Below are 20,258 nucleotides of genomic sequence, written 5' to 3'. Positions count from 1 at the left end.
TCAGAGGCTTCCTATCTGAAAGGGGTCACCAATACAAAAGTTTGAGAACCGCTGCTTTAGGTCAACATTCTTCAGTAACAGCTTTGTTAATAAGCTGAGAGGGAAATTAAATTCCCAGCGGATACTGAACTGGGAGGAACTATAACTTCCAACAAAAAGATCTGATCCAAAAGGCTTTAGTGAGACATTGGCAGGGAACAATTTATCCAGCTATCACGCATGGGTCTTATATGGGCCCCATTGCTGAAGTATCCAAGTGCCTCACAAACTTTAACATATTTATCCACAAAGCAGCACTGTGGATGCCATTGTTGGATATTTTTCTAAAGGATCTATTCTAGAGGATGTTTTCTGGCTTGTGTTATAAGGATGTCAGATATGATCACAGTGGTCCCTTCTGACCTTGGAATGTGTGAATCTATGAATCTGTTATCCTCATTTTACAGCCTGTGGCAGAGCATGGAATTAATCCAGGTCTTCTGAGTCCCAGGCTAGCATTCTAACGCCTGTGCTATCCCTCTGCACAGAGATTGATCCTGGGCCAGCTCTTGTGCTATCCTGCTGAGTCTTGTGATCTTTAGAGAAAGACAAGTCTTTATTGGAGCAACTTCTCTTGGCAAGAAAGACAAGCTTTTGAGCCACACAGACTATCCCCCCACCCAGAAATGTGCCCCCAATGTATATCTGCAAGAAGACGAGCTCTGTGTAGCTCAAAATCTTGTCTATCTCACCAACAGAAATTGGTCCAATAAAAGATATTATCTCACCCACCTTGTCTCTCTGGTATCCTAGGACCAGCACAGCTACAACTACACTCTTATGATCTTTGGTATTCCTGGAATCCTGTGATTTAAAAACAAACAAACAAAAACCTCTCAGATTTTCTCCTAAAAATTTTTTGTTTTTTTTCCCTGTCTTAATACCAGAAGAACAAGGGGACATTCAGTGAAATAAAAAGGTGGACAATTCAGAACTAACGAAAGGAAATACTTTTTCACACAATGTGTAATTGGACTGTAGAACTCACTGCCACAGGAAGTCATTGTGTAAGAATGAGGCCTTTTCCTGTGGCCATATTATAAGGCCTAAAGCCTAAGCTTTTGTCTGCAGCCATATTAGAAGAGCAGCAGCCATGAGCTAAGAAGCAGGAAGTCGCATCCCATCTAAATGGCATTGAAACAATGTAAGATCAGGCTGTTAAGGAGGAGATCCTGGTCTAATAGCACCCACTATCACCAGATAAAGAAACAGATCTTAAAGATGGTGAAAGAAAACGTAGTTTGCTAGCATTCTCTCTGGCAAGAAATCACTTCTCAATAGTTGTGGTTGTGAAATCCTCACTTCTTTATGTTCTGTCATTATGGTCCCCACTTCCCGATTGTTTGTCTGATGTATGATCTCTGTCTGGTTCTTTGATTGTTTCTGTCGGTTACATCATTCATTTTGCTAGGTGTAAATTAAGGTGGTGGGGTATAATTGGCTAGAGAATTTTGTTACAATGTGTTAGGATTGGTTGGTTAAGGTATAGCTAAGCAGGACTCAAGTTTCACTATATAAATTGGGGTCCAAAAGGAAGTTCTTTGGGAACCAACTCCAGGACACAGCCCCATCAGGGCTGCCAGACCTCAACACTCTGCCAATGACACCATGTAGAAACTGGAATCCCCCAGATGACCTGATCCTGACTGGCCCTCAAGAAAAGTTCATCTGTCTTATTGGGACTGGTGAACATTTTTGTATGTGTAGTGTGTGCAGTCTGTTTTTGGTGATTGTTAATAAATAGGATAAGGATATTACTGTGTAAGGCTCTGTCACTGGTAAAAGGTCCTGCGAACCTGCAGAAAATACACAGGGTTACGCCTGAGCCCTAGGAACAGGGTAAGTGTGGGTTCTCCTTGAGTGTGTGAGTAACAGAGAATTTTGTGTAGGTAACAATTGGGGCCAGGAATGTAAGATTCAAAAAGGGATTGGACATTTAGATAGATGAATATCCAGAGTTATATTTAATGGTAACAGAAATTTAGAGGAGGTGATAAGTACTGTAGAATTCTGTCCTGGGAGGAGAGTAAGGAGACCTAGACCAGCACATCCCAGGCTTCCTTGGGGAAGAAAGGCATTAATTTATTGTTGCTTCTAGCAGTAGAAACAGGGTCATGGATTCCTGCAGTCTCTTAGGGAGTCCCCATTTCTGATGCAGCAATTTTTCTCTCAGGTGGAATTCAAAGTATTTTTTTGTGTCATCTGTAACAAGACTTTCTTCACCCTCAGCTCCTGGGATTGGCAGGGAGGCTGCCGGGTTGTTGCTGAGGGTCATGGGCACTTGGGAGGGACTCTGCAAACCCAATTTAATCTGAAGATTTTTATTCCTCAGCATGTCTCCATTGAGAGCCCAGGGAACTCCAGCTGGGCTGGGTTGCAACTGGGATTCCAGAGGGAGCTCTGTAAGAGCCACCTTTTGCCTAGCCTCTTGATTCTCACCCTCCAGTGAGGCTAACTGCCCTGGCAGTAACAGGGCCCTAGAGGGCTCAGCTGCATCACGCTCAGTTCTGTGCATAGTTACTGACCTACAAGAGCCAGCTATTCCAAGAAATTTCTGTCCTTCCTGGACAAAGTTAGATTTTGGAACCTCCTCTCTGCCCTGTGAAAGCAGCTGTGATTGTGACTGTTCTGGAGGATTGATGGCCCTTAAGAGTCCCTGGGAAAATCCCCATTGGCACCTATGGGGTAATTTTTGAGACCCACTTATCCTGCTTACAGGGCTTTTTTCTGCTCCTGAGCTGGGCTTTCTCTCCCAGTAAGTGAGTTGGGCAGGGGGAGGTCTCATGGCAGGAGAGGATTCCTGGAACATGTAGGAGACACCCCATTTCATCTCTAGCTTCGTCCCGAGCTCCAGGTTCTGGTTACATTGTCCCTTGCTATTTATGAACCGTGTGTTCATGAAGCTAGTTCCAATTTCACTCTGAGCCCCATTGAGGAGAGCTGGTTGTGTGCTTGGTGGACTTGTACCCAGCAAAAATGTGTCCCTGGAGCCCTCAGTGTCTTCTGAAAGGTCACAGTTCTCCTTCCCTCCCTGGAACTCCAGGTGCTTTTTCTTCTCCCCAATCACTGGCAGCTCAGTTGTATCTGGGTTGAAATTCATAGACCATTCCAGCAGCAGAGACTCCTCTCCTGTTTTATTCTGTGGACATGTTCGGGTCTGACATCTCTGAAGATTTCTCATGCTTCCAGCTAGAGTGGTCTCAGATGTAGTGCCTAGTGTCACTGTGGTTTGTCCACTGCCTTCAGATCTCTGTGCTGTCAGACAGATCCTGCTAGTACAGGCCTCTGAGCTCCCACATGAAGCTTCACAAAGTCCCGTATGTGTAGAGGTAGATATAGAAACCTTCTCATCAAGCATGGGCTCCTGTTTGGCTGCCTCAGGAGGAATAAACCATTTCAAAGACTTCTGGATTCTCTTGGGAAGGCCCCATTTGCGATGCACCATTTTCTCTCTCAGGTGTCGCTCAAGGTGCTTACGCCTTTCTGCCCTGAAGAGTGGCCGCTGGTAGTCTTTAGACTCCAGCAGCGCTGTGCATTCCAGGAACTCTGGGATGGATGGGATGGATGCTGCCAGGGAGTTTAGGATTATATATGGCAAGCCCCACAGGAGCTGGAGTCTCTTTTTTCTGATGTGCGTGTTTAGCTGCTCTTTCACATCCTTGATGAGGAGCAAAGGATGAAGCAGAGAAGATTCCACAATAGCACCACTGCCTCTGCTCAGAGGAGGTGGGAAAGGACAGGGGGACTCCATGACTCACCACTGCTCCTGGTGCAAGCCTGCAGCTGGTGATTCTTTGTCTTTGGAAGTGGTAGCTTTTGGCCTCGTTTCTCTCTTGATCCAAGGTTCTGAGGCTGCAGCATGAAAGCTGCTGAAGACTCACGTTCCAATTCCTGGCCTGTTAATTGTAAAGATGATAGTGTATAGGAAAATGCATGGATGATTGTGACACAGACACCACTGATGCCAACTGGCAAAAAAAGAGTTCACTGTTCTTTACAAGCAACTCCTGGCTCAGATCTGACAAACTTACTACACATTATACATGGCTTTCATGGGACTTATCCTTGAAGGACAGTTGGTGAGTTCTCTGCTGAAAGCTTGTAACTTATCAATACTTATGATTGTGAGAGGTGTATATGGGTAATGTTTAAGGAATAATGTAACTATATTGAAAATCATGCCCTTATGGTCTTGGAGTAAAAGGTAGTCACCAGGGAATCGTGTCTTGGTGAGGACCCATTCAAGCAGGAGGGAGTTGTCACTGCGCCATGGCTAGCTGATTATGTAATATATTGTTCAGTTCCCTACCCTTGCCTCATCCCAGAGCAGTCAAAGGAAAACCATCAAAGACAACTGCTAGCAATCAAAACCACATGGAGGTAAAAGGGAACATTATAGCAGACATGCGAGTGCCCTGTGTGTGGATAAAGACAGAAGACTCATTAGGTATATCACAGAGTGGAGAAAAAGACACTGCATCCATTCACTGAGGAGTGCTTTATTTATGTGCTTACAAGTGCAGTTTACACGAGTGGTGTTTTTAAGGTAAAACTGGGGTACACTGCTGGGGGGTATACTGCTGCTTTGGGATGAGATGATCTGGCATTTCTGGGAGTAGCCAGTGTCAGGGCCTGGCTATCACAGAGGAATACTTCAAGGGGACTCAGGTGTACTTCTTGTAAACCTGCAAGGTGAAGGAAGTGCTGGTATAGCCTAGAGGGGAGTGCTTTAGAGGCTCATGGGTGGGGGTATCAGGGAGCTGACATCCAGATACTGCAGGGAAGACTCCCCCTCACTAGAGGCAGGGGTTAACGAGGTGATCCGCAATCCTGGGACCCCTGAGAACAATCTCAGTGCTATTTCAAAAGCAGGGGGAGGCTTTTGCCAGATGCTTTTGTATTTCTCTGTTGAAATGGAATATGAAGAGTGGAGACTCATAAATCCTTATCCAGGCTGTTGGTAAACAGGGAACAAACACCTTCCCCATCCCCAAGCTCTGCAGAGGCTTGGGGCTGAAGGAGGGAAGACCAAAAGAGAGGAGACTCTTGTGGTTCAATAGACTTTATAGGGGAAGGGAAGCAAAGGGAGCACTGGGTTTAGGATGTCTTCACCCATCAGTGCAGATTGTTCCCACCCAACACCGCACCGCAGCATAGCAAATCTCCCTTACCCTGAAGCTCGGGACACGCCTCCTCAGCTAGGACCCGGCAGTTTCCTGGAGTGTCCTGCTGCCCAGCAGCACTGTCCTCCAGTGTGAGACTATGAGAGCTTTACCTCCAAGAAGTTCTGAGTGCTCTGATGCTAACCACCACCACTGTGAGGTCATCACTGCATCACATCTGTGCTGGGCTGGAACTTCCCTGGTGGTAGCCTGAGTCTATTTTCTTGTACTCTAACCAGACTGGAGCAGATGCTGCTCAGAAAGCACCCCTCCCTCTGTGACTAGGCCCTAGCATGACAGGCACATTACACTGGAACAGTCACCTCTAAGCAGTATGATGAGACTCACGAGTTCGGAAGCTAGAGCTATTCCAGGAACCAGACATAGACTGTGTGACTTGCTCCTGTAAGAGAGAAAAGACCAGGGAGGGGGGGCTCCCCATCGCCAGCATTAAATGCACTATTCAGATGGCTGAATTAACCCTCCCCTTAGCAATGTATTATGACTCTTACACATGCAAACCACAAAGCCCTGTAAACAAATCAAGCTATTGTTTCTGTAGGTTAGAGGGGACAAGGAGCTCTTGTTATTGCTATTTTTAATCTATGTGCGAGTTGCTGTGAAAGAATAGTCGCCAACTTTTTTACACCTAAGATCACATTTTGAATTTAAGGGCAACCCAGGATCTACCCTGTCCCTTCCCTGAGGCCCCGCCCCTTCCCCAAAGCCCCACCCATTCCATCCCCCAACCCTCTCCAGGCTCGCTCCCTTCACCCTCACTCACTTTCACTGGGCTGCGATAGGGGTTTGGGGTTCGGGAGGGGGTGCAGGCTCTGGGCTCAGGCTGAGGGGTTCGCAGTGTGGGAGGGGGCTCTGGGCTGAGCCTGGGGCAGGGGGGTTGGGTGCAGGAGGGGATGTGGTGATGCAAGCTCTGGGAGATACTTTGGGTGCAGGAGGGGGCTGGGGCTGAGTGTTGGGGTGCAGGAGTAGGTATGAGGTGCTGGCTCAGGGCTGGGGGTTCAGCCTCCCTCTGGGCCGCACTTACCTCAGGCAGCTCCCAGTTGGCAGTACAGCATAGCTGCCACTAAGGCAGGCTCCCTGCCTACCCCGGCCCCATGCTGCTCCTGGCAGGGACCAATGCACCCCTGCAGCTCCTGGGGTGTGTGCACAGGGCTCTGCGTGCTGCCCATCTCTGCAAGCACCACCCCCACAGCTTCCATGGATTTACTAAGAACAAATCATACCATCCCAGCCTGCTTTCCTTCTTTGACAGGGTAACTGGTTTGGTGTAGTGATATAATATACCTGGATTTCAGAAAGACTTTTGACACAGTCCCTCATGATAGTCTGATAAGTAAGCTGGAGAAATGCGGGCTGAACAGAACTACTATTAAGTGGATACATAATTGGTTAACAACAGCAAAGAGTAACTATTAATGGAATGATGTCGGATTGGAGGGAAGTCTCAAGTTGGATTCCACAAGGATCTATTCTGGGTCCGGTGTTGTTTAATGTCTTTATTAATGACCTGGATGTAGGAATAGAGAGCACACTGATCAAATTTGCAGATGACAATGCTGGGGCGGTGGGGAGGAAGGGGAGGTGTTGCCAATACTTTGGAGAATACAACTAAAATTCAGAGGGAACTTGATAAATTGGAGAACAGGGCTAGACACCACAAAATGAAATTCAACCAAGACAAATGTAAGGTGCTACACTTAAGGAAGAAAAAAGAAATGCTCAAATACAGAATGAGGGACAACTGACTTGGCAGCAGCACTGCTGAGAAGGACCTGTGCGTTGTGGTGGAACACAACCGCAACATGAGTCAACAATGTGATGCTGCTTCAAAAAAAGCAAATGCAATTGTAGTTTATATTAACAGAGGCATAGCAGGCAAGTGGCGGTGATAGTACCACTTGGCACTGGTTAGGCCTCAGCTGGAGTACTGTATCCAATTTTGGTCACCAATGTATAGAAAGGATGTAGAGAAACTGGAAAGGATCCAGAAGTGAGCATCAAAGATTATTAACAGGATGGAATGCAAGCCATATGAGCAGCAGCTGAAGGAACTGGGTTTGCTTAGTTTGGAAAAGAGGTGGTTAATGGGGGGGACATGATAGTGGTCTTCAAATACTTGCAGAAGATGGAGAAAAGTTGTTCTTTCCACAGAGGGCAGGACAAAAGCAGTGGGTTCAAACTACAGCATAACATTTAGATTACACCTCAGGAAAAACTTTCTTACTGTAAGAGCAGTAGGACAATGGAAGATGCCTAGGGAGGTCATGGAAGCTCCTTCACTGGAGGTTTTTTTCTTAAAAAAAAAAAAAAAGACTTTTGTCTTGGATGTTTTAGACTCAACAAATCCTGCATCCTATGATTCTGTGTCTCTATGGTAAGCTAAGGACTTCCAGTGCTCTGTTCCAGTTGACTAATAAATCCTGCTCTGTTTTGAAAATCCTGCTTGGGTGTCACTGCAAATACTTGCTGAGGTGCATTAATCCCTGGACTGTACAAGCCATTACCAGGAGTCAAGCCCAGTTGGACTTGCTGAGAAGAACTCATGGTGAGAAAAGACCGTTACTCACCATAGTAACTGTTGTTCTTCGAGATGTGTTGCTCCTATCCATTCCAGTTAGGTGTGCGCGCCGCGCATGCACAGCTCTTCAGAAGATTTTTACCCTAGCAACTCCGGCGGGCCGGCTGGGCGCCCCCTGGAGTGGCGCCGCTATAGCGCAGGATATATACCCCAGCTGGCCCGTCCGCTCCTCAGTTCCTTCTTGCCGGCTACTCCGACAGTGGAGAAGGAGGGCGGGTCTGGAATGGATAGGAGCAACACATCTCGAAGAACAACAGTTACTACGGTGAGTAACCGTCTTTTCTTCTTCGAGTGATTGCTCCTATGCATTCCAGTTAGGTGATTCCCAAGCCTTACGTAGGCGGTGGGGTCGGAGTTAGATGTTGCAGAACGCAACCGCTAAGCCAAAGGCTGCATCAGCTCTGGACTCCTGGACCAATGAGGCAAAGGTGTGGACCGAGGACCAGGTAGGTGCACAACACATCCCCCTAAAGGGTATGCGAGCCAGGAAGGCAGCTGAGAAGCGTGAGCCCTGGCGGAATGTGCAGCAAGGTGGCTCTATGGAACATAGGCCAAAACAGAGGAGGTGCGGAGGCACAACGTCATTGAAAATGAAATCCTCTAGGAGGAGACAGGTATGCCCTTCGTCCGGTATGCCGGTACGATGAAGGTTTTGGGGGCGTTACGCGAGGGCTCTGTCCGCTAGATATAGATTGCGGATGCCCTATGGATGTCGAAGGAGGGCAACCGTTGCTCTCCTTGCAAAGAGAGTGGCTTCGGAAAGAAGACCGGAAGGAAGATATCCTGGTAGATATAAAAGGCCGACACCTCCTTAGGGAGGCAGGTCGGACGTGGTAATAACTGCCCTTGTCCTTGAGGAACACAGTATACCTTGGGCCTATTGTGAGAGTCTGAAGCTCGGAGACTCGTCTGGCCGCAGGAAAGGCTACAGGAAAATTGTCTTGCAGGACAGGTATATCAATGAGCATGTTGACATTGGCTCGAATAGGGCAGTCATAAAACTGGTTCGAACCAGATTGAAGAGCCAGGTTTATGGCGGGGCCCCACTGAGGGGGGAGGTATAAAGGCTCCAAGCCCTGAGGAACCAGATGGAATGGAGCGGGACCTCGGCGGGAGAAACATTGCGCGTTTCGGAGCAGCAGGAGAAACGCTTCCACTTGGCCAGATACTTTAACCGAATGGAAGATTTTCTACCACCCTGGAGAATCCTGTAGAACCGAGGCAGAACAACGTAACTCGGATCGGTTTAGCCACGCAGGAGTCCTGCTGTGAGGTGCAGGGATTACAAGACCGGGTGGTGAAGGTTGCTGTGATCCCGCGTCATGGGGTCTGTGCCAAGAGGGTTGCTACCGACAGGTGTAGCAACATGGTGTGCCAGTGCTGCCCAGGTTACACTGGAGCGATCACGATCAGGGGCGCTCTGTCCCTGCGGAGTTTTAGCAGGACCTTGTGAACCAGCGGGGACAGTGGAAAGCGTACGGCAGATGGCTGATCCACGGCCTCAGGAAAATCCTCCAAGACCGAGCCTGGGGAGAGGCCTTGGAATGAGGAGAATTTCTCTCTCTTTCCGTTCTCGCGAGAGCAAGGAGGGCTATGCGGGAAAAGACCCACTTCTGGAAAACGGAATAGATAAAGACGGGAGGAAACTACCACTTGTGAGACAGGAAGGATCTGCTAAGACGATCCACCAGCTGAATCGCCTGGTACACAAGGCAGACTGCTCTCAGCTCTCGGACATTGATGTGTAAGGTCAGCTCTTGCGTTGACCGAAGGCCGTGAGTGCGAAACTACGCCAGGTGCGCACCCAGCCGAGAGATGGGCTGTCTGTCATGAGGGACCCCGAGGGGTGAATGAAACAGCATCCCTGGATACACCAGGGAGGACGCTGACTCCCGGTCGAGGGAGCCTAGGCTGCTCGGGGGGAACGAGACAACCACGAGTATGCCATCTCTGCCCGGGTGGCACACCCAGGTGAGCCACGATTGAAGTGAACAGAGGTGAAGCCTGGCATGTTTGGTTGCAAACGTGCAGACAGCCACGTGACTCAGGAAACCTAGGCAAGTGCGAGCCCAAGTTGGCGGGAAGGTCCATAGACCTTGTACAATTGTTACCCTCGCCTGAAACCAAGGCTGAGGTAAGCAGGCTCTGGCGAGTCTGGAGTCCAGGACAGCTCCAATGAATTCCCTTCCCTGTGTGGGAATCAGAGTGGATTTTACTATTGATCATCAGGCCTAGACACAGGAATAGGTTCGTGTCGATGCCCACATGACTGGTAACTTGGGCCCGGTGGTTCTTCGAATGAGCCACTCGTCTAGATACGCAGAACGTGTATCCGACAGTGGCGAAGAAAGGCGGCAACTACAGCCATGCACTTTGAACACCCCTGGGCTGTATAGAGGCCAACCGGGAGGGCCGTATACTGGGAATAACGATGGTAAGCCCCAACTGAGGGTACCTTCTGTGTGGAAGAGAAATGGTGACATGAAAACACGCGCCCTTCATATCGAGGGCGGCGTACCAGTCTCCGGGATCCCAGGGTGGGATGACGGTCGCCCTGGGTACCATGCGGAACTCATCAGCATCGTGACTTGTTGAGTTCCCGCAGGCCTAGGATAGGTCTGAAACCTCCCTTCGCCTAGGGGATTAGGTTTCGCCCTTAGGTACCTCCTGTATAGCTCCGATGAAGAGGAGCGTCTGCACCTCGTGCCAGAGGAATCGCTCGTGAGAGGGGTCCTTAGGAGGGGCGAGGATGGGTAGGCTTTTGCCCCATTGGTGGTCAGAAGGACCCTAATTTCGGCTCCTTTGGGGTCCAGATTGATGGCCACGACCGTGTAAGCCACGCCCGCTGGCCAAGTCCTGACTTTGTCAAGGCGCAGGGTAAGAGCGGAGGCTGGGGACGGAAGAAGTCGGCGCTGAATCACCGGCGTGCGCATGCCGAGAGAAAGAGAGCAAAGTGACCCTGCTGCCCTTTAGGTTCTGCAGCCTAGGGCCAGTGTTTTCAGAGAACAGGGCTGTGCCATTGAAGGGCAAGTCCTGTATAGCTTGCCGCAGCTGCGAGGGAAGGCTCGACAACTAGAGCCATGAAACGCGCCGCGTGGCAACACCCGAGGCCAGAGTCATGGCAGCGGAGTCAGCTGCGTACAACGAGGCCTGGAGGGAAGCTCTCTCCGGCTCCGTCCGTCCGCTGCAGGAGGGCATCGAACTCTTGACGGGAGTTCCAAAGAACCGACTCTGTAAATTTGCCCACCGCCACCCACAGTAGCGGATAAGTAGGGCTTGCTAGTTCGCTACACGAAGTTGCAGGGCCCCCTCCGGGTACATCTTACGGCCCAGTAAGACCACACGCCCAGCCTCTTTGGATTTAGGGGCTGGTCGCATTTCGATTAGAGGAGAGCCGGAGGGGTATGTTCCTGCCCCCGCCTCATCTGGGGAGGAGGAAGAAGAAAGGCCAGGGACAAGCGGGTCCTGTGTAGGCTCGAGCTCCTGGACGACCTCCTGATCCGATGGGATCTGGGAGCCCGGTGCCGAACCGGGGGTTGCTCTGTACCGGTCGGAGGGGGACGACTAATTGTCGCCTCTGACACCCAGAGCTCCGAGGGAACGGAGCGAGATGGGATCATCGGTACGCCTCTGGCGTGGTAGTACACCCAAGGCGTCCAGAATGACCACTGATAGGTCTCCTGGAAGACTCTGGAGGGCACATCGGAAAAACAGAGAACTACGCATATGAAGTGTCCGCACGGGACGACACTGATGCGTGGCTGGATGGCCATGGAGGAGCTGAAAAGCTCTTGGTAGAGTCTCCGTCTGTACCTGACGTTGCTCGATGCGGCACCGGGGATCGGTACCGGTAGACAGATCGGTACCGAGAACGGGACCTGCCACCGGAGCTGTGCCGGGCGGTCGACCGAGGGTGCGAGGCTCGATGATCAGGAGTGGCTACGGGCGCCCCGGTGCCTGGGGCGGTGTCGGGAGCTGGATCGGTGCTGAGTGTCCCGGACCGGCGAACAGGACGCTGACCGGTGCCGCGAGTACTACTGGTACCGACATGGAGAACGGTGCCGAGACTGTGAGCGGCGTCGGGACCTAGATCGGTGACGGGACCGAGAACATCTGCGGGACCGCGATCATGAACGGTGCCGCTCTGCGGTGCCGACGGAGGGTGGTCTGATCCAGGCAGGCTTGCCCATCGACTATGTAACCCGCACCGGCGGTGCCGGGGGTTGAGGCAGCGCAGACGCTGTCATTGCAATCAGCTCCCTTGCCGTGGACACTGTCTCCGGCGTGGAGGGAATAGGGAGCTCGACCATAGCTCACACCAAGGACGCAGCTTCATAGCGAGCTCAACCACGGTCCGTACCGGGGAGTGTTCCAGCACCGGACTCGACGGCTTTTGCCTGGCCGGAGTTAATGGTGCGGGCATTGTCGGTGCCGCGGCAGACATTGGTGCCGGGCGATCCGACTAAGCATAGCACTCGGCTGCGGAGCAGGTGGCTGGGACGCAGCTTCAGAGCGAGCTCGACCACGGTCGGTACCGGGGAGCTTTCCGGCACCGGACTCGACGGCTCTTGCCTGGCCGGAGTTAATGATGCGGTTCTTGTCGGTGCCGCGGCAGACATCGGTGCCGGGCGATCCCACTGAACATAACGCGCGGCTGCGGAGCAGGCGTCTCGGACGCAGCTTCCTAGCGAGCTCGACCACGGTCCGTACCGGGGAGCTTTCCAGCACCAGACTCGACGGCTCTTGCCTGGCCGGAGTTAACGGTGTGGATACTGTCGGTGCCGCGGCAGACATCGGTGCCGGGCGATCCGACTGAGCATCGCGCTTGGCTGCGGAGCAGGCGGCTCAGACGCAGCTTCCGGGCGAGCTCGACCACGGTGCGTACCGGGGAGCTTTCCAGCACCGGACTCGACGGCTCTTGCCTGGCCGGAGTTAATGGTGCGGATATTGTCGGTGCCGCGGCAGACATCGGTGCCGGGCGATCCGACGGAGCAGAGCGCTCGGCTGCGGAGCAGGCGGCTCGGACGCAGCTTCAGAGCGAGCTCGACCACGGTCCGTACCGGGGAGCTTTCCAGCACCGGACTCGACGGCTCTTGCCTGGCCGGAGTTAATGGTGCGGATATTGTTGGTGCCGCGGCAGACAGAGGTGCCGGGCGATCCGACGGAGCATAGCGCTCGGCTGCAGAGCAGGCGGCTCGGACGCAGCAAGGATATTGCGCCTCTTCATCCTCCAGGAGAGGGATCCATGCCGAGGGTACGTCGGAGCCAGCGACGGTCGTGCCAGGAAGCCTTGGCGGTACCGGCTATCCGGTGCCGAGGGAGCGCGCCTTGAAAACTAACTAGCGCTCGGCGCCGAGAGCGGAGGAGCAGGAGCTGCCTCCCTCAGGAGCTGTTTAAAACGAAAGCCCCGCTCCCCTTTGTTCACGGATTAAAGGCCTCGCAAATGCGGCACTTATCTGTGAGGAAAGATCCCTCGAGGCACTTAGGAGAAGATCTCTTGTCGGCAGCAGCTTGTGGCCGGCCGAGCATTCGAAAACCCTGTGGACCGGGCATCGGACCCGGCACCGGGTGAGGGGAAGGGGATAAACCCCGAACCCCTGTAAAATAAATACACTATACTATTCTACAAACAGAGTTAACTACAACTATAAACAGAACGAGAGAAAACTACGAGTAGCTAGGGAAGTGGAGGTCAGCTAAGCTGCGCTCCACTGTTCCAACGGCCGTCACGGGCGGAAAGAAGGAACTGAGGAGCGGACGGGCCGGCTGGAGTATATATCCTGCGCTATAGCGGCGCCACTCCAGGGGGCACCCAGCCGGCCCGCCGGAGTTGCTAGGGTAAAAATCTTCCGAAGAGCCGTGCACGCACGGCGCGCACACCTAACTGGAATGCATAGGAGCAATCACTCAAAGAAGAAGCAGGAGTGCTGGAACCCAGACGCTCAGTCTAGGAGGCCGTGAGGTGCTATGGTTTACCCCCAGCATAAGGAGTGGTCTCCCTTGGGGGTCTGCCACACTGAAGGGGTGCCTCCAAGAGACTGATTAAAAGTTGGGGCATAGCACAGATCCTGTGGCTCTTTGACAATAACTAAATTTTATTAATAAGGCAAATAGATAGCAAATCAATCTACATTAGAAGCTACGAAGTATGGAAAATTGAAAAGGGAATGAAAGACATCAGGCGAAAATTCCTGGTGGGAAATGCTAGGGTCCATTGAGAAGGATTTTTTTAAAAGTATATTAGAACAAAAGAAATCCTAGCAATGGTATAGGCCCATTACTAGATGGAGATAACATGGTTAATAATAATAATATAGAAAAAGCAGAGGCGTTCAATGAATGTCTGTTCTCTATCTGAAAAGAAGCATTATGATCTATTTGTATCACATGAGGATAATGAAGTACTTTCCAGTCCTTTAGTAACTAAGGAGGATGTTAAATTCATCTGGTAGGGATAAACATTTTTAAAATCAACAGGTCCAGATAACTTGTGCCCAAGAATCATAAAAGAGTTTGCTGAAAGTTCTCTGGCCCCACTGATGTTAATTTTTAATAAATCTTAGATACTGGGAACATTCCGGAAGACTGGAAGAGTGCTAATATTGTGCATCACAGTTCAGGACACCTACACCTGTTTTTCCTCTCTGTGATCCAGCAAGTACACCCATGCTATACTCCAGGCTCTTCAGCTGTCACCTTTCAGGTGGAGACATGCATCTCCTGACAGCAGTATTGTCACACTGCACAACTTCCTGCCTAGCCTGTGAACTCCCTAGAAAGTCATGATGCGTAAGCAGGCTTGTTTTACTTTTCTGCTCAGGGATGGTAAACAGTGCAATTGCTACAGTTAAGCAACCACACAGCTCTTTCTAAGCAAGCACATTTATTCTAAAGGTAAAAGCACTACAGAGGAAACATTAAAAACAAGAAGCGACCTTACACGTTAAGAAGCTTACCAGAGATTAGCTTGTCCAACAGAGAAAGGCTCTGATTGGTGGTAAGAACATAAGAACGGCCACACTGGGTCAGACCAATGGTCTATCCAGCCCAGCATCCTGTCTTCCAGCAGTCAGTGGCATCAGAGGGAATGAACAGAACAGGACAATTATCAAGTGAGCCATGCCCTCTCATCCAGTCCCAGCTGTTGGCAGTCAGAAAGTAGGGATACCCTGATCATAGGGGTTCCATCCCTGACCATCTTGGCAAAAGCCACTGACAGACCTATCCTCCATAAACTTATCTAATTCTTTTTTGAACCCAGTTATACTTTAGGCCTTCACAGCATCCCCTGTCAATGAGTTCCAAAAGTTGTGTGATGACATACTTCCTTCTCATTTTAAACTTGCTCTCTATTAATTTCATTGGGTGAACCCTGGCTCTTTTGTTATGTGGAGTAAATAACACTTTCTTATCTCTTTCTCCACACCATTCATAATTTTACACACTTCTATCACATCTCCCATTAGTCATCTCTTTTCTAAAGTGACCCATCCCAGTCTTTTTAATTTCTCCTTGTATGGAAGCTGCTCCATACCCCGATTATGTTTGCTGCCTCTTTCTGCACTTTTTCCAAGTCTAATATGTTGTTCTGGAGGTGGGGGTGACTAGAACTGCATGCAGGATTCAAGGTGTGGGTGTACCATCATTTTATATAGTAGCATTATGCTATTTTCTGCCCTATTAACTATCCCTTTCTTAATGGTTACTAAACGTAGGCCTTGCTGGAGCCCCACGTATAGCTAACAGTGTGAACCAAAGGAGTCCTGGTTTTGGCAAAATAACAACGCACTAGATATTGGCCAACTAAGTTAGCACATTTCTGACCAGAGAGGATGGTACAAAACCACCTACAGTTCTCAAGTACCTACATAAACACACTCTGAAGAGATGGTACAGGAACACATCAAGCCCCTCATAAGATAAGGATGGGCTGACAGAATAATGGATATGGATGTTTTGTTCAAACTAGCGGGTACAAGGTGTAGGGTTGGTAACTAGCAATGTCTGGAGTGCAATATGTATCAACCTATACAAGAAGTCATAGGAGGGGCACCTTTGTCCAGCCTAGGGGGCAGCAGCCTGGTGCACTGACTGAGCTGGTACCATTGTCATAGACATACAACATGTTAGTGTACCTGAAGCCATGGAGCCAGGGTGCTAGTATCAGGCTTTGTTCGCAACAAACCAGGCTGAGTGCCTTTGCTACCAAGCTGATCTTGTGGTCTTTCTTTATGAGTAACACTTAAGTCTGCTGAATTAGTAGGCTGTACTCTCTCCTTGTGAAGCTAACATCAGAGCTCCACGAACAGATGCACTGAGCTGCTGTAACAGCTTAGCAGCCTTAACAGCATTGCCACAGCAACAACATTCCTCAGCACTTAACTAACATCCTGTTTAATTTGTTGTCTTTTTTGCACATTGAGCAGACGTTTTCAGACAGCTAGTTGCAATGACTCCAAGTGGTAACAGCTAATTTAGACTCCATGGTGTCGTATGTATAGTTGAAATTCAATGTTGATGAATGCAAAATAATTCACATTGGAAAACAATCCCATCTGCCATTTTGTTGCTCAGTCACCCAGTTTTGTTACCTTTGTAACTCTTCATTGTCTGCTTTGGATTTTTTTGAGTAATTTTGTATCATCTGGAAACTTTGCTACCTCACTGTTTACCCATTTTTCCAGCTAATTTATGAATATGTTGAACAGCACTGGTCCCCAATACAGTTCCCTGTGGGATGCCACTATTTACATGTCTCCATTCTGAAAACTGGCCAGTTATTCCTACCCTTTGTTTCCTGTCTTTTAACCAGTTACTGATCCATGAGAGGACCTTCCCTCTTATCCCATGACAACTCACTTTGCTTAAGAGCCTTTGGTGAGAGACCTTGTCAAAGACTTTCTGAAAGTCCAAGTTACACTATCCACTGGATCCCCCTTGTCCACATGCTTGTTGACTCCCTCAGAGAATTCTAATAGATTGGTGAGGTATGATTTCCCTTTACAAAAGCTGTTGACTATTCCCCAACAAATCATATTCATCCCTGTGTCTGATAGTTTTGTTCTTTACTACCGTTTCAACCAGTTTTCCCAGCACTGAAGTTAGGCTTACCAGCTTGTAATTGCTAGGATCACTTAGGAAGCCTTTTTAAAAAATTGGTGACATATTAGCTACCCTCTAGTCACCTGGTACAGAAGCTGATTTAAATGATAGGTTGCATACCACATTAGTAGTTCTGTAGCCAGAGGCCAAGTGCCAGAGATAAGGCTCACCAGCAGAGTCAGGAGTTGAAGCCCAGGGTCAGAACAGGGTTACCTAGAGTGAGGCAAGGCAGGAGGCAGCACTGGGTCCAAGGCTGGGAACAAGCAGGTGCAGGGACTATCAGTCATGGTCAAATGGTTTGAGCTGGTGCTGCTTGGCTTAAGAGCTGGTCTGCTGACCCTTCTAACCAATCGGTACCTCCTAGATCTAGGACCCAGTTTCTTGGGGTACTTCTGATGTTACTCAATAGGTCCTGAAGATGGATGTTTCTACTGGTTCCCAAGACTGTTCGTCCAGACCGTACCCTTCCCAGTCAACCAGGTACTGGAACCTTCTCTTAACTTGCTGAGTCAAGGATTGGGTGGACCAAGTACTCCTCCTGTCCACAGACTGTTAGTGGTCGTTGTTTGGGCATGGGTTCTTGGCATAGGGCTTTAAAAGTGAGATATAAAAGAGGGAGTGGATCTTTAAGGACTTGGACAGCTGTAACCTGAAAGCCACCAGTTCAATCAGTCTATTACCTTGAAGGGGCCCAGATAGTCAGTCTAGTCTGGTGGACAGGCAGCTCGAGCTGAGTTCTGGGAAGAGAGCCATACCTTGTCCCCTACAGCCAGATTGGGGCAGCCTAAAGGTCTTGGTGTTTATAGATTTATTTTGTGGATTGCAAGTATTCATTGCATTCCTGATTCACTGCTAAATCTGTGACAATCAGTACTGGAGAAGACGGGCAAATCTGGGTGGAAGCAGGGGTGAAAGTTATAGATTGCAAAGAATGGGCTGTGGAGTCAATGTGTGTACTGCATTGTTATATGCAAATTCAGGGTAGCACAGCAAGGGAAGCCAGTCATCCTGGTGATAGCGCAAAAAGGCAGTAGCGATACTACTCCCAAGATTTGATTGATCCTTTCTGTTTGTCCATTAGTCTGTGGGTGACAGGCAGATCAGGTGAGGGACTCGATGCCAAGAAGTCTTAGAAATTCCTACCAGAATTGGGAAATGAACCCTGGTCCAATATAACGCCCATGGCTAAGCCATGGCCGCAGAAGGCATTTTCCAGGAAGTGCTAAGCCATCTCCCATGCAGGAGGAACAGCAGAATGTGGGATGAAGTGCACCATCTTTGTTAGGAAGTCAACGACAACAGGATTACCAAGTGTCCCTGGGAGCTTGGCAGTTCTACAATGAAGGCTAGGTTAGCGTATACCCGAAATCTCAGATTTCAACCCTCTGAAAAGGGGAAAGGAGGAAGGCAAGTTAACTCTTGAAAGGCAACGTGCCCTTACAGACTTGCCTCACATCTCTAAAATACCAAAACCCCAAGGATGTGGTTAAAACTAAAAGCCTATGTTAAGGAAAACCCTGAGGTAAAGGAAAAGCTGCAAAGGTTCAAAGGGAATATTGAACAAGCAGACCTAAAAAATATCTATCTAAACCAAAAGCTTAACAAAAATGACTGATTGTACATACTTGTGTAAAATTTGCTGTTAATATAATTTTGCTGATGCCAAAAACTGTAAAAATGTATAATGTGCATGGCTTATGGGAAAAATCCTCAAACATGGTGGAAGTGCTACATAAAAACACACTATGTAATAGAAACCCTTGTAATTATGCTGTTTGGTTCAGTAAGAACATACTTTGCATTAGAAAGCCTAATAATGTTGAAATTTCACAGCTAATGCCTATGCACAATCCTAAAACTTTCCACAGCAGAAAAACCATTACAAACTTGGACTGCTGTGCAAGAAGGGAAACTGAGGTACAACATCTCACAGACTTCATGGCTGAATGTCAAAGTGCTCTCTGGAGAACACTGATGTCTATGTTAAGTTAGCACATAGCCCGAACCCTGAAATCAGTAAAGTGTTTCACAAAGTATGGACTAAGTTGTGAACCTGGCCAAGGCATGCATCAATGATTTGGCCTTTCAAAGAATTCAATATAAACACAGCTCCTATCAGTATTGGAAGGTCCTTAAGGTGTATCCAGGAGCTCTAATTGCTCCCTTCCACACCAATCTCGCGTTGGGGGTGTGACGTTATCGGATTAAACCATGAAAACCATTGTTGCTACCACTGTTACAGAATTGTAACAAATCTTATACAAAATGTGATGCATGGCCGGAAAGGGTTAAGTATCCTACAGGATAAATGATCCAGATTCAACCATTAGAGACATGTTAGAAAGGTATGTAAATGGTAATTAGGGCCATTCCATGGTAGATAGGCTAGAATTTTGAAATACAAACCTATATTATTAGAAGTTAGAAGTGATACCAAGTGTATGATGTACTCATAAATATTAGCCATGTAAACAGACACTTCCTGTCTGTCACTATGACTACTGAATCAGATCAAAAGCTATAGTAAAGCATGGCCACTGGGAGCTGCGAGTGGCCGTACCTGTGGATGCTCAGGGAAACAAAGTGTCTTGTGGCCTGCCAGGGGCTTACCCTGAACAAACTACAAACCAAGTTTGGGAACCCCTGGTCTAGCATCAACATCCAGTCAATAGATTGTGTTATACCTTTCTCTGCTAGAATGAAGTGCTCATTATTAAACATTTATTCTCTCCCCCTTCCCCCCCAGTACTTATAGATGGTAATCAAGTCCTTCCTTAACCACCACCTTTGTTAAGCTAAATACATAGACTCAAGGAGCTCAAATCACTATAAGACATGGTTTCTAATCCTCTAATCATTATCATGGCTCTTCTCTGATGCCTCTCCAATTTAACAGTGCCACCTACAGAGGTAAAATCTCTCTTCTCCTACTCAAGATTCCTGTTTTTACATCGAAAGATTGCATTAGACCTTTTGACCACAGTGCCATACTGGGGACCTCATGTTCACCTCATTATATACCATGACCCCCAATTCTTTTTTTCAGAGTCACTGCTTCCCCAGATAGAGTCCTCCATCCTGCATGGCTTACATTTTTTGTTCCTAGATGCATACATTTACATATTACAGATATTAAAACACATATTGTTTGTTTGCACTCAGCTTGCCAGGCCATCCTGATCACTCTGTATCAGTGACCTGTCCTCATCTTTATTTACCTCTCTCCCAATTTTTTGTGACATCTGCAAACCTTCTTGGTGATGACTGTATGTTTTCTTCCAGGTAATTGACAAAAATGTTAACTAGTGCAGGGCCAAGACCCAATCTCTGCAGGATACCAATATAAAAACATCTGC

At 48.8% G+C, this 20,258-nt stretch overlaps 1 protein-coding gene across 2 annotated transcripts; it reads right to left on the bottom strand.

The window, feature by feature from the left end:
- Positions 1-1,922: 1,922 nt before the first annotated feature.
- On the bottom strand, positions 1,923-6,088 carry LOC123365776. Of its 2 annotated transcripts, XM_045008659.1 has the most exons (3): positions 5,211-6,088; positions 3,798-3,935; positions 1,923-3,697 (listed from the first exon to the last, which is right to left on the bottom strand). In XM_045008659.1, the coding sequence occupies exon 3, from the start codon at positions 3,482-3,484 to the stop codon at positions 2,117-2,119; it is 1,368 nt and encodes a 455-aa protein (XP_044864594.1). In that variant the 5' UTR covers positions 3,485-3,697; positions 3,798-3,935; positions 5,211-6,088; the 3' UTR covers positions 1,923-2,116. The 2 variants fall into 2 exon arrangements, with proteins under 2 accessions (XP_044864594.1, XP_044864593.1); XM_045008658.1 differs by having other exon boundaries at positions 1,923-3,935.
- Positions 6,089-20,258: the final 14,170 nt, after the last annotated feature.

The sequence above is a fragment of the Mauremys mutica genome, chromosome 3 (assembly GCF_020497125.1).
Source record: "Mauremys mutica isolate MM-2020 ecotype Southern chromosome 3, ASM2049712v1, whole genome shotgun sequence".
Classification (NCBI taxonomy): Eukaryota; Metazoa; Chordata; order Testudines; family Geoemydidae; genus Mauremys; species Mauremys mutica.
This window is presented reverse-complemented; position numbering and strand designations above follow the sequence as displayed.